At 37.2% G+C, this 14,198-nt stretch overlaps 1 protein-coding gene across 3 annotated transcripts in view; it reads left to right on the forward strand.

The window, feature by feature from the left end:
* LOC131079590 (uncharacterized) overlaps positions 1-14,198 on the forward strand; it is a 158,522-nt gene that overhangs the window by 60,633 nt on the left and 83,691 nt on the right. For all 3 annotated transcript variants that reach the window (XM_058017584.2, XM_058017585.2, XM_058017583.2), the window contains exon 5: positions 2,635-3,639. In XM_058017584.2, coding sequence (XP_057873567.2) covers positions 2,635-3,639 — 1,005 coding nt within the window. The remainder of the gene's footprint in view (positions 1-2,634; positions 3,640-14,198) is intronic.

Raw genomic sequence — 14,198 nt, forward strand, 5'->3', positions numbered from 1 at the left:
GCCAATCATGATCGATGTGAAGTTGCTGTTAGTGTTATATGAGTGTGGGAAACTAATTACTTTTATTGAAAATCTTTGAAGGCTTGTCATAGCTGCCCCAGAAAAAGAAGGGTCTCATGGCCAAGTTGGTGTGTTGTTTAGCCTAGATAGTACATTGATTGAAATGCGAGTCAATGGAATTAAGGAATGAGACAGATTTGTGAAGTGCAAATAGAGGAGGCATATGGCTGTTCTCAAGGCTGCAGACAAGGTACAAAGGGATGGTATTGTGTTAGGGGATTCATGTATGTGTGGGGTTCCAAGGGATTATTCTATCAAGATTAGGGATGAAAGGGATAAGATGGCAATAGATAAGGGGTGTTGCGTAGGAAATTAAATGTGCATATAGATAAATTAAAGGGGTACCGAGGTGTAAAAGTGAATATATATTACTGTTCCCTGAGGATGCACTCTTGGGGTTTTTATGGGTTTTGGGTACAGGGACAGAATGAACCCCCCCATTCCCATTTGTTATCTTTTTGGAGATGTCCCCAAGACATTACCTGAAAGTGGGGGATGTTTCCTGGGATGTCCTATTTAGGGACGTTGTGGGGATGGCTTGCCATCCACAATGTCCTTGTGAGGTCATGAGGACTTCACGATGCTCCCTACAACTATTAATTTAAAGTCTACAAGTCAAAACCTCTTGACCTTATTTTTTTATGCTTTGCTTCTTTGCTTATCATTTTCTTGTTAAGGAAGTTTACTTGGAGGTCCATGCAATCTACCAAAGCTTGGAACCATGAAGGGCTACAATAAATGACATGATTGAGTACTTGGTTATTAATATCTGCAGCAGGCCATCAATAGAGTACAGAGTTGAGGCGGATAAATGGCAAGGGAGCAAGGTCCATGTAACAAGATTTTGCTATAATTCTGAAGCAAAAACTTTACTTTAATGGTATGCTTAATGCTTGTTTTAGTATGAACATTTAAAATCTGAAACATCATGGAAATAAAGAAAACCTTTTTGTTGATATTTGGTTTGCCACCAAAATGAGATTTATAAGGCTGCAAAGCAGCTTGGATACTTTTAGCAGAATCCCATCTCTATGTGTAAGATACTTGAAAGATTGTTGATGAGAGAGCAGTGCTTATTGGCCAAAAGGCATTCCTACAGTCACAGGATGCTGGAAAAACCTGTGTAAATAATAACCCCTCGTTATTGAAATTGCTGTCCTTAGTGGCAGTTAGATTAGCAGTTATGATATGAAGCAATTAGTGATTCACGTGCATGACCTCCATCTCCTTCCACATACTATTCTTGGCTGTAATCGATGATAGTGGAAGAAAAGGAAAATACACAAGTGGTCTTCGCTAGGTTTTATTGGATAAGGCAGTTTCTCATAAGGGTGGTGACTTAGACTTACAATTTGACTTTGATGCAATGTTAGTAGATGCTGATTAGAGGCAGTGACATATTTTCTATGTTTTTGTCATTGTGTAGTTGAAATTTGCAGCCTTTGGGCATTTTGTTGTAATTTTTATACAATATATATGCACATTGATAATGAAAGCAATTGAATTTTGCTAATTTGTTTATCAACTCTCATGCGAAATCTCAATTCAACTCTAGTGTTATGTATCAAGGTTCTATAATGATGAATGCCTTATCGATGTTATCATATGAATATTTTAAATTTCTTATATTATTAAATTTTCCTATTATTTTCATAGCCATTCCCTGCCATCTCTCAAAAAGTGACCTCCCAAAAAATCTATTTTGGAAATGCATCCACTTGTCCCCTTCCTGGAAACTTGGTGGAACATAGATAAATAATGGTTGCTAGTTTACTTCTCTTTCTCCACATACTACTTTAGCTTGCCGTAAATTACTCATATTTCAAGTTATGAGTGTATGTTTTTGTTTGCAAATATATGGCTCAAATGTACATTCTTATTTACCCATTTTCTAATGTTTAGGAGGGCCTATTGTGAAAGTCCTTGTTTAGGAGAATTTGTCTGTTTCCTCTTATCAGGTAACTTAGGTATGGATATCACGTATTCAAGCATGCATTCTTGTATTTCTTCCATATTCAACAATGTTATTGATGTACTCTCTAAAATTTTTATATCTTCTGTTGCCTGCTTTGTTTATACGTGATAAGTATGTTTAAGTTTGTTGCCTTTCCAATAGTTTATTTTTTAAAATATGATGTTTTTTCAATGAAGTTATATGCAGAATTGTTAGGTTTGTGTGCTACTGCAGCATGCTACATTACGGGATTATCTTAAATTGTTAATAGAAAGTTAGAATTTCGCTCATTAAGAATATATGCTATCTTCAATTATCAAATGTTTTGGTTGGCCATGTAAACAATTTCAAGTGCAACATTTCTCTGTTAAACATCAATTTTCAAAAGCTTATTTTATATTGGTTTCCATATTTGTGCTAAAGGTGACGAGTTGTGATCTTATGGACTTTGACCTGTGGCATGGATATTGAACAATATCATATAACTCTAGATCTAAAGCTGTGCTTCTATAATTTGAGCCTTTTAGAAAAAAAAAGATTCTAATACTTTTCTGTTTGACATGATGCTTTTGAAGTAACATGTTTCTACTAGGCTGATGATTGATCTTCTTTATATGCAGTTTTTTAATTTGTTGCTGTGGAGAGTAAAAGAAGAAGAACGCCTTCGTTTAGCTTCAGGTATTACCAGTCACCATTCAAGTTATCTGCTTGGTAAGGCTGCTTCAAAAAAGTCTATTGGCAATCAGTGTCAACAGTCTCCAAATGATGTATTAAATCTGCAGTCTACAGATTCACCCAATTCTAGAGATACAGCTTTATTAAGTGTTGAATCGGTTGGAGAGGGTGCTCTTGAAAGAAAAAATAGTAATTATCTGAATACAAGCATGGAAGTTGATGGGAAAAATGAGGGTAGATCAATACTGAATCAGGCTACAGTCATTCCAAAACCAGATCCTGATTTTATAAGGAGTGAAATTTCATTGGACAACCTCACCATTAGGGAACTTCATGAGACTTTTAAGGTGACTTTTGGACGAGAGACCTCTGTGAAAGACAAGCAGTGGCTTAAGCGCCGTATTGCTATGGCATTGGAGGACAAAATTTTGGGCACTGAGAAGCAAGAAGAGATGAGCACACGGCTTGGAATTTCTGTGACTGCAGAGTGTCCTTTACCTGTTTCTCCAATTGTGCAGGCTGGTAAAAGTAAATTGACTGCAGAAGTTCTTGCGGACACTGGGTTCCAGAAACAACCTGATTACAAAACCTCTTTCTTGATGCCCTTTGTGGATATTGTTGGTAAAACTGAAGGTGAATTGATAGATGATGAAGATCAGGATGGAGGAGAGACGGGTGCAAAGAGAATGCGGAAACCGACTCGAAGATACATTGAAGAATCGTCTGAAGTAGAATCAAAAGGGAACAGTGGAAGGATGGTTGATACGCCTGGGGATTCAGATGATGACTATTCACCACCAACATCTCGATTAAGATCTTCTTATTTGTATGGGTGCTGGGGATCTGAGTTTGTTAGTAGGCATGAACCTCTTGGAGGATCTGAAATCGAAGTTCCATTTGTTTCCCGAGTTCGCCGAGGACGCCCACGGAAAAATTTTAATGCACTCCTGGTATGAATATTGATTGGTCTTGAAAAATACGTCGAGGCCTAGCACAGCCTCCTTTAGGAATTATATTACAATTGTTTGGTCAAATGCATATAAAGGTTTTCTGATTCGAAACAATGCATTGCTTTCTTTTGTGAATAATTTTATTTTCAAATTCAAATTTTGTGCAGCATTATTTATTTTGTTTAGACTTTCTAGTCCCACATAAAAGTAAACATAGTCTAGACTCTGAATAGTTGGTTTTGGATATTTTATTTTAGCTTCTGATTTCACTTTCGTGTAAATTAGAAGCTAGATGGCATTCTGCATGGATTAATCATTTGATATGTGAACTCATGTCTGTCGAAATTGTTTTTTATTTTTCTGTATGGTCTATACTTAGTATTAAACTTATCACGATTTCATGAAAATTTGCATTTCATATCGTATTGTTTAAATGTCAAAATTGGAAATTTCAACTGGATATCAGAACTTTCCTGCTACTAAGTATATCTTAGTTTAGTCCATCAATAGAAACTATAGTAATTTACATTCTACCATCCAATCATTATTATTTATGCATTATTTACCGTGTTCCATGGCATTTCAAGTACAGGGACAGCAGGGACGGTGGGACTTGTTTATACAAGTTTAACTATTCATGACATCAAAATTTATGTTATTCATTGAATGTATTGAATTCAATATTAAAATTAAATCAAAGATTCAAAAATGTAATATAAATGGCTGAATCAGTCAGTGGTAGGCTGATAGCAGTATAACAGCAATAAAAAAAATTAGAGTAAAAGTAAAACAGAAACTGATTCCTAGTAGCTTGAGGCCAAATATGTCTGTCTTCTTTGGAGGAGAAAAAGATAGGTCACTTGGCCAATTTAAATACCCACATGGGCAATTATTTAAGCATCATTATATACCTTGTCCTCGCCGCAGGGAATCACGTTGTAAGCAATTTAATCTTGTCTGTTGTCTTTCATGTGTTGTTGCATATCATAGGCGCTAAGAGTAGTAAATGTGGGGAAAACATGCCACGTGTCCCACCAAAATCTTATGCTCTTTCCATCACCAATTTTGCTATCTTATCTCTTTGTTTAACAGTTCTGTTTCTGTTTTGATGTACATAGCATGGCATCCTGCAATCCCCATTCCCTTTTGAAACTGTTATTTAAATAAATGTCATGTATTTTTTTTTTATATTAAAAAATATACAATTTTTATATTTGCCTGGGATGCCTAGATGTCCCCGATTAAGTGAAGCGACATCTCAAACATCCCTGGCCATACTGGGGATGACCAGATATCCAACAGACATTCCAGTGTTTTCAATGACATCTTGGGAATGTTTCAAAATTTTGACGAGACAGCAAGGTAGCTGAGGAGGTCCCCTGCCATCTTGCTGTTGTGGAAATGCCATTGGGGATGGGGATGGCGATTTCAAGGTTAGGGACACATCCTTGTGGAACCTTGATTATTTAAGGTCTCATAGTTTAATTACTTGCCTCTTTTATATATTAATAATTTAATACATGTATTAGCATAACTAGAATGCCTGTTATGCTAGCATTTGAGCATCCTCATGTTCTCACTCTCTATAATCAAGGAATAAATAGGTGATGTTTCTCTGATTAGTTGTGATGGAACATAATGGTGTTTGTTAGTCAACTGTCTAAGCAAACTAATGTTATAAATCTGAACTCTATCGTAGGGCTTACCGCAAGGTGAACAATTTTTGGCAAAGGTTGGATAGGTTGCCAGTAAGTCTAGAATGGTTGATATGGATCAGGAGATGGATTCAGGTATTTTCATGAAATCAAGATCTGATCAATCGGTCAATCTATATGGGCATCCAAATCAACAAAAAACCACCAGAACTTCCATTTAAAGTTTGAGATGAGGTTGAACCAAGATCCAAATTTGAAAAATAAGTGAAGGGAATGGTCAAGAAAAATCCCATTAAGTACGTAAAGAAAGCTACAAAATGGAACGAAACAATTCTTTGGCAACTTCTTTAAAGTTAAGGAAGAGATGAATAAAGAATCGTAGTCTATGAACAAGGGAGAAAGAGAAGGATGAGACATTGCATCTGAAAGACAGAAAATATGCAGTAGCTTTATAGGATATTAAGAGATGAAGAAACTTTTTAGAAACAAAAGTAAAGAATAAAATAGTTAGGTGGAAATTGAACACAAAAATCTTCATCAATTGACAATAATCAATCAGAAGAGACAAAGACAAAATATGAACACCAAAGACTTGAGAAAATCACAGGAGACGATGGAGAAATTAGAAAAGAACTTAGGAATTAGTTTAGAACTCTGTTAGCTTTAGAAAGTATGGGGAGGCAAAATGAGAGTGATGAAATACTAGAACATACTCCAAAAATTCTATTGGAAGAGATAATAAATTTTTTATAGCAAGAAGTGCATCCTAAAGAACTAAGAAATTTAATGGTAGGTCTAGGTCCAAAATCTTCCTGGGATATCATGTAGGTTTTTTATCATAAATTTTGGCATATGGTGAAATTGGAGATGCAAAAGATATTGAAAAATGTTGATTGTAACTAGGATTATATGGGTTCGGATTGCCTTAAGGCAACATCCGAACCCCCTTTAGGACCGGGTCCTATCCTAGGTTAATGTGACCCTATCTTATGCACAAACAAATACCACGCTATGCAAAATACACCCATTTAATTATTGGCGCCAAAAACCCAAGGAGGCCGACTTGCATTTCAAGGAGTAAAAGATGTATATAAGTAAGTGACAATTAGCAAGTCAACACACATTCATTTTCATTCTTGATATATGTGAATGAGCAAACAGCTCTGCTCATCAAGTGCGAATTAATAAGGAAGAAGGCGAATTCATCCAGACTTATGCGAATTTGTGCAAGATGACCTAGGTGGTGTTGTGCAACTTGAAGGACATGAAAGAGCAGATCTGCTACACAAATAGATCAGATCTGATAGAAGAGCTAAGTATTGTAATTGTGCATTTTAAGAGGAGAATATATAATCTGACCTGTGGGTCTTTCATGCTGGGTTTTTCCTCATTAGAGGTTTTCCCAGGGTATGCTTGTTGTCTACTGTTTTATTTCTGATTTATGTTGACTTGTTAAATACTGCAAATCTGATTACAATCTAGGGCATATTTAATTTATGTTGGTCTAATAAAATACTGTAAATCTGATTACAAACTAGGGCATAATTAATTATCTAAATCTGATTAACATACCTAAGGTTTAAAATCTACATGGTATCAGAGCTAAGGTGTCATTAACTTCTGATTTTAGCAAATCAATTGTTGCATATAGCTGTTGGTTGTTTTCAGATTAAAGATGGCAGGTTTGAACGCTGAAGATAGGCTTGAGGGAGCCATTGATCTTGCTGCTTGGAAAGTTCGTATTCTGTTGATCCTTGAAGAAAATGACCTACTGAAATTTGTAGAAGAAGAAAGGCTGTCTTCTCCAGAAGATGCTGAAGAGCTGAAACTGTTCAAGAAAGATTCCCTCAAGGCTAGAAGGATCATAATTGAGTCCGTCAAGAATCATCTTGTCACTGTCATATCAAAGTTTGCATCTGCCAGAGAAATGATCAAACACTTGGAAGGGATCTATGAAGTCAACAATCTCAGCAGGGCTCTTGCCCTAAGACAACAACTTCTACACATGAAAATGAAAGAATAAGACTCAATCATAGCCTACTTCATGAAGATCAATGAACTAAAGGACAAGCTAAGCACTCTTGATTGCCAAATCTCAGATAAAGACCTTGTTATGATTGCATTAAATGGTCTACCTGATGAATGGGAACCATTCATTCGTAGCATTGGTGGAAGAGCCGATCGTCCCAACTTTGAGCGTCTTCAATCTGATTGCATCGAAGAGGAATCTCAAATTGAGGTAAGAGGAAAACTCAATAACTCTCTCAAAGATAATCATGTTCTCTTATCTAAATCTAGGAAAGGTGGTCATTGGAAGAAAGAGAAGAGAAGCAAAGATTTTAGATCCTCCTGCTATGATCCAAGGAAAAAGTCAGGAGATTCCTCTCACATTCGTTGCTTCAGATGTGACAAGTATGGTCACTATGCTAGAGATTGTCAGAATGACCCAAAGGAAAGGGAAGCCAACTTAAATGAAGTTGCTGAACAAAGTGAAGACTACCTTCTTATCTCCGCTCTTTCCAGCAATGTTCCTAGGGATAGCAATACGTGGATACTTGACAGTGGTGCCTCCAGACACATCTCAGGATTTCATGAGTATCTCTCAGATCTGATTGAAAAAGACACCAATCTTCATGTAGTAATCGGTGATGATGCTCGATACTCGGTAAAAGGTTCTGGCACTACCTCTTTAAAACTAGATTCTGGTATTTCCTTACAACTCTGTGATATTCTCTTTGTACCTGGTATTAAAAGAAATCTTATTTCCATTTCGGCTTTAGAAGATAAGGGTTTGCAAATAGCATTTTCTGAAGGGAAAGTACTCACTTGGTCTAAGAAATCTAACTTCAAATCTGCTCGTATTATTGGAAATAGATGTGATAGTTTATATAAGCTTGTAGCTAATCCAATTCAAGCTCTCATTCATGAGACCCCTGAATCATGCGAGCTATGGCATAGAAGATTGGGTCATCTTCACTTTCAAGCTCTTCCCACTCTCGGTAAAATGGTCAAAGGTATGCCTAAACTCAGTTTATCTCATGATGATGCTTGTAAAGGTTGTGCAATGGGTAAGAATGTAAAGAATCCCTTTCATAAAAGTGATAGTCGGGCTAAAGAAAGGTTAGAGCTTATTCATTCAGATTTATGTGGTCCTATGTCAGTAGCATCTCCTAGCGGTTTCCTATATTATGTTATCTTCATAGATGATTTCTCTAGGAAAACATGGATCTATTTTCTTAAAACTAAAGAGTTTGAAGAAGTCCTAAACAGATTTAAAGAATTCAAAGCCTTAGTTGAAAATACTACAGGAAATCGAATTAAATGTTTGAGGTTTGACAATGGAGGTGAATACACCTCAGGTAGCTTCTATGATTTTTGTATTAAAGCAGGAATTAAGAGGGAGTTCTGTGTTCCCTACAACCCTCAGCAAAATGGAGTTGCTGAAAGAAAGAACAGGACCATTGTTGAAGCTGCAAGAGCCATGATACATGATTAGGACTTGCAACCTTTTCTATGGGCAGAAGCATCCAAAACCGCAGTTTATATTCAGAATAGATGTCCTCATCGAGTCCTAAAGGATGTGACACTTGAAGAAGCCTTTTCATTAATCAAACCGGACATCAGTCACCTAAGGATATTCGGAAGCCCTGTGTATGTTCATGTGCCTAAAGAAAAACGAACCAAGCTGGATCCATCTGGAAAGAAAGGCATCCTAGTAGGATACAGCGAATCTTCCAAAGCCTTCAGGATCTACATTTCAAGTCAAAGGTATGTTGAGGTAAGTAGAGATGTAACTTTTGAAGAAGATATTGCTTTCAAAAGATCTAAAGGTTCATTAATCAACAATGATGATATGGTGATGGAAAAACAAGATTCAATTGTTGATGCTAACCCTGAGTTACAGGAGGAGTCTATTGATCTTCCAGATCAGGAAGTTCAGAATGACTCGTCAGAACCCATGCAATCTACTGATATACCTCAGGATATTGTGGTCTGCAAGAAGAGACCACTTTGGGTTAGAAATACGATTCAAGATGCTGAAGGGTTTGCTGCTCCCAGAGGAACCTTCAGAAATAGCAAGAGTTTCCAAAATCACACCAACTACATTTCTGTGATGTGCAATATAATTGAGTCTGAACCCCACAATATCGGAGAAGCTATGTCCCATCATGCTTGGAAATTAGCCATGGATGAAGAGTATGGGTCTATCATCAAGAATGATGTCTGGGACATTGTACCCAGACCCAAAGGTAAGTTTGTCGTTTCCTCTAAATGGTTGTTTAAAATTAAACATAATGCTGATGGTAGTATTGAAAAATATAAAGCTAGGTTTGTAGCACGTGGTTTTTCTCAAAAGGAAGGAATAGATTATGAAGAAACCTTTGCCCCTGTTGCTAGATATACCTCTATTAAGTCTATAATAGCTATCGCTGCAGCCAAAGGTTGGGAGCTGTATCAAATGGACGTTAAGACAACCTTCCTTAATGGTGTCATTGAGGAGGAAGTCTATATTGAGCAACCAGAAGGCTATGTAATCCATAAAAGAGATTCTCATGTTTGCAGGTTGAAGAAAGCCTTATAAGGGCTCAAACAGGCTCCTCGCGCTTGGTATGAAAGAATTGATAAGTACTTACTAAGTTTAGGGTTTTCCAAGAATGATGCTGATGCTAACATTTACTTGAAAGTTAATAATGATGAGATGCTTATTTTAGTTTTGTATGTAGATGATTTATTTCTCACGGGTGAAAATAAATTAATCATGAGATGTAAAAAGGAATTAGCCTCAGAATTTGAAATGAAGGATTTAGGTCTAATGCATTACTTCCTAGGGTTAGAAGTATGGCAAAGAGCTAATGAAATCTTTCTAAGTCAGGGAAAATACACTATTGATATTTTGAAAAGATTTAGAATGATAGATTGTAAACCTATGCGTACTCCTATGGAATCTAACTTAAAGAAGTTAAGTGTTTCTGCAGCTAACTTTGATTTTGCAGATCACTTTGAGTACAGGCAGTTGATTGGCTCCTTGATGTGCCTAGTCAATACTAGGCCAGATATCTGTTATGGTGTGAATGCTCTCAGTCAGTTCATGAGCTCACCTAAACATGTTCACCTGGTTGCTGCCAAGCACATTCTAAGATACCTACGTGGCACGATTGGTTATGGGCTGAAGTATTCACTTAATACCCCAATCCTCTTGAAAGGCTACTCAGATTTAGATTGGGCAGGAAGTGTCAAGGACAGGAAAAACACTTCAGGCATTTGCTTCAACTTGGGCTCCGCAGTGATCTCTTGGGCATGCAGAAAGCAATCTTCCGTAGCATTAAGCACTGCAGAAGTTGAGTACATTGCCGCATCCAGAGAAGCAGTGTGGCTTCGTAAGCTCCTTGTTGGATTATTTGGTCAAGCCAATGATCCTACCACCATTCATTGTGATAATCAAAGCTGTATAAAGATGTCAATAAATCCTGTATTTCATGATCGGTCCAAACATGTGGAAACACACTATCATTACATTCGGGATATGGTGCAGAGAGGCGCCCTTCATCTAAAGTACATTAGCACAGATGAACAGATTGCTGACATCCTCACCAAACCTTTATCTAGAGTGAAGTTCGAGTACTTTAGAGATAGACTTGGTGTCATGGAAAACGGAACCCTGATTGAGAGGGAGCTTCAATCTCAGTGACTATTTGTAGCACTTTGAATCATTCTTTGCTTGTGTGCAAGAATGAATTACATCCAATCTATGCTTGTGTGCTAGATGGATAATTGTAATAATGTAAAGACCCACTGGTGTATTACACTTTCTATGCTTGTGTGCTAGAACCATCCTATGCTTGTGTGCTAGGTGGAAGATGTAATTCTATGCTTGTGTGCTAGATGGAACTTAAAGGTTTAGATTATGTATTCTCCTCCTCCCTAGTTAAGAGGGAGTGTTGATTGTAACTAGGATTATATGGGTTCGGATTGCCTTAAGGCAACATCCAAACCCCCTTTAGGACCGGGTCCTATCCTAGGGTAACGTGACCCTATCTTATGCACAAACAAATACCACGCTATGCAAAATACACCCATTTAATTATTTGCGCCAAAAACCCAAGGCGATCGACTTGCATTTCAAGGAGTAAAAGTTGTATATAAATAAGTGACAATTAGCAAGTCAACACACATTCATTTTCATTCTTGATATATGCGAATGAGAAAACAACTCTACTCATCAAGTGCGAATTAATAAGGAAGAAGACGAATTCATCCAGACTTATGCGAATTTGTGCAAGATGACCTAGGTGGTGTTGTGCAACTTGAAGGACATGAAAGAGCAGATCTGCTACACAAATAGATCAGATCTGATAGAAGAGCTAAGTATTGTAATTGTGCATTTTAAGAGGAGAATATATAATCTGACCTATGGGTCTTTCATGCTGGGTTTTTCCTCATTAGAGGTTTTCCTAGGGTATGCTTGTTGTCTACTGTTTTATTTCTGATTTATGTTGACTTGTTAAATACTGCAAATCTGATTACAATCTAGGGCATATTTAATTTATGTTGGTCTAATAAAATACTGTAAATCTGATTACAAACTAGGGCATAATTAATTATCTAAATCTGATTAACATACCTAAGGTTTAAAATCTACAAAAAATCTAGAAGAAACTAGTTTCAAAAGAAATGAAAAATGCTTTCTTAGTCTTGATCTCAAAAAGGGGGATACCAAATTCCTCATTGCCTTTAGATCAATCTCTTTATGTAATACAATTTATGAGATTGTGAGAAATAATGGAAATTAGATTGAAAAAAAAGTATCACACACAACATCCTTTAAGAAGAACAAAGAGGTGTTGTGGTAGGAGGACAAATATTAGATGGGATTTTATCAGTTCTTAAAAGTACTTATGCAATCCACAAAAGCAAGAATGTAGGAATGCTTAAGTTTATGACATATGTAATTGTGAATTTATGACCAAAATACTGAAGAAGTTTGGCTTTGCATTATTAGATGAAATGAGTTGAAAGTTGCATAAGTACTCCTGGATTCTCAGTCCTTAGTAACAACTTTTCAGTTGGAGAAAAATAAGTTCTCACAAGATTACAAAAGCCTTTCTTGTTGAATGAGATTGAGTTAAAAAAAACATTAGTTTAACTACCTGGAAAAAGGTATGCCATTGAAAACAGAAAAAAAAATTCAAATTTGGGAGCAAAGGTGATATGGAGGGTAAAAGGAAAAGGTCAATGGACAATGAAGAAGCTGAAAGGCTATTTCCTTTAGATCCTCTTCCATATGGTTGTCACACATGGAACTTATTATAGAAGATTTTATTTGGGATAAAATTTTGTTTTGGAATGACACTTGGACAAGCTTAGCTCCTTCGATTCAAAATAAGTTTTTTGTCAATCTAAAGGTCTACATAAAATGGACTTGGGGTGACAAGGGAAACTATATTATATATGTAAAGTAATAAAATGGAAGCATTTAGAGTTTTAAAATGGTCTCATCCTTTTTTTTATTATCGGTAAATGTTTTTATATTGCTTAGTCAAAAAATCTTTACATCTTCAAGTCTTTCAAATCACGGATTGAAAATATACTTGCAGTATCATCTGATCCTTAGAAACATACCCCCTCTCTAAACACCTGCTAAAATTGAACATCTATTCCCCTCCCCACGCTTAAAGCTAAGATTATACAATATCTTACGTTAGACACAATGTGCCACTGAGAGGGGGGGTGAATCAGTGGTTTCCAAACTTTTTCCCTTTAACTATCCTATGTGTGTATACTGGTTATCAGATCTAACAGAAAGCTAACTTACCGGTTAGAGGGGAGACGAACACAAATGCAATCACACATGAAAAGGACATCACATAACACCAACATATACAAGGAAAACCCAAGATGGGAAAAACCTTGGTGAGAAATGTTGCTGGAGTGTATTGCTCCAATCCAGCCTCACAATGAAACTCTGATTACAATGTTTAGGGCACCAACCCCTGATTTAGGGCACCAACCCAAGGAGCACCAACCCCTGCACCGAGCTCCAACTCAGTGATTTCAAAATCATATTTTGATACCAAAGTTATCTTCTTGTTACAAAAGAACTTTGTAACTCTCAAGCATGTCTCTCCACCGGTTCTCCTCTCTACAGATCTCTGCTGGTTTTCTATTCACCTTTTCTCTGCAACAACCTTATCTCCTGTTGCAACCCACTCTCTGCTGCACCCTTACCGGTTCAACCTCTTCTCCTTCTTTGCCGGTTTTGTTCTCTGTCGGTTCTCTCTTCTCTCAGCTACACTGCTGCTCTCCACCGGTACTTCACTTTGTTGGTTCTTAGCTTGCCTTCTCTGCAATCTTCTGCAACTCTTCTCTGCTGGTATGGTCAACATCGGTTTACTCCTCTGTCAGACTCAATGGCTGATTGCCGGTTGCCTCACTGTTGCCAGTTGAACTCTTCAACCCTGTTCTCTCTCACACTCAGTCTCTTCTTCTTCTTCTTGGTGAGCACTTGACTGATTTCACTTCTTCAGCAACAATACTCTCTCATCCAGCGGCAACCTTCATCGATTTTGGCTTGCATATTTATAAACTGGTTTTTCCGCCAAAAAACAATTCAAACTTTGGGGGGTTAGGGTTTCCTCATCGATCTCGAGGCAAACCAAATCCAATCAAATCTCATCAGATCTGATCTCCTTGATTGATGAACTGCAACTCATCAATCAATTCTGCCATTTTCGTGCCTTCCAGAACACACCTGCCTCATTTAGCAATCTGCTTTTATCCTGTCAGCGGACTTCATGGTCGATCACCAAGAATGGTTTCGTGGTTCCCTTCACCTGCCTCGATTTGGTCAAACAGTCTGTGCTGGATCTCTGTTGTTCGTCTGACCTCGAGCTGCAAACCCCTGCA

The sequence above is a fragment of the Cryptomeria japonica genome, chromosome 9, assembly GCF_030272615.1.
Source record: "Cryptomeria japonica chromosome 9, Sugi_1.0, whole genome shotgun sequence".
In the NCBI taxonomy this organism is placed as follows: domain Eukaryota; kingdom Viridiplantae; phylum Streptophyta; class Pinopsida; order Cupressales; family Cupressaceae; genus Cryptomeria; species Cryptomeria japonica.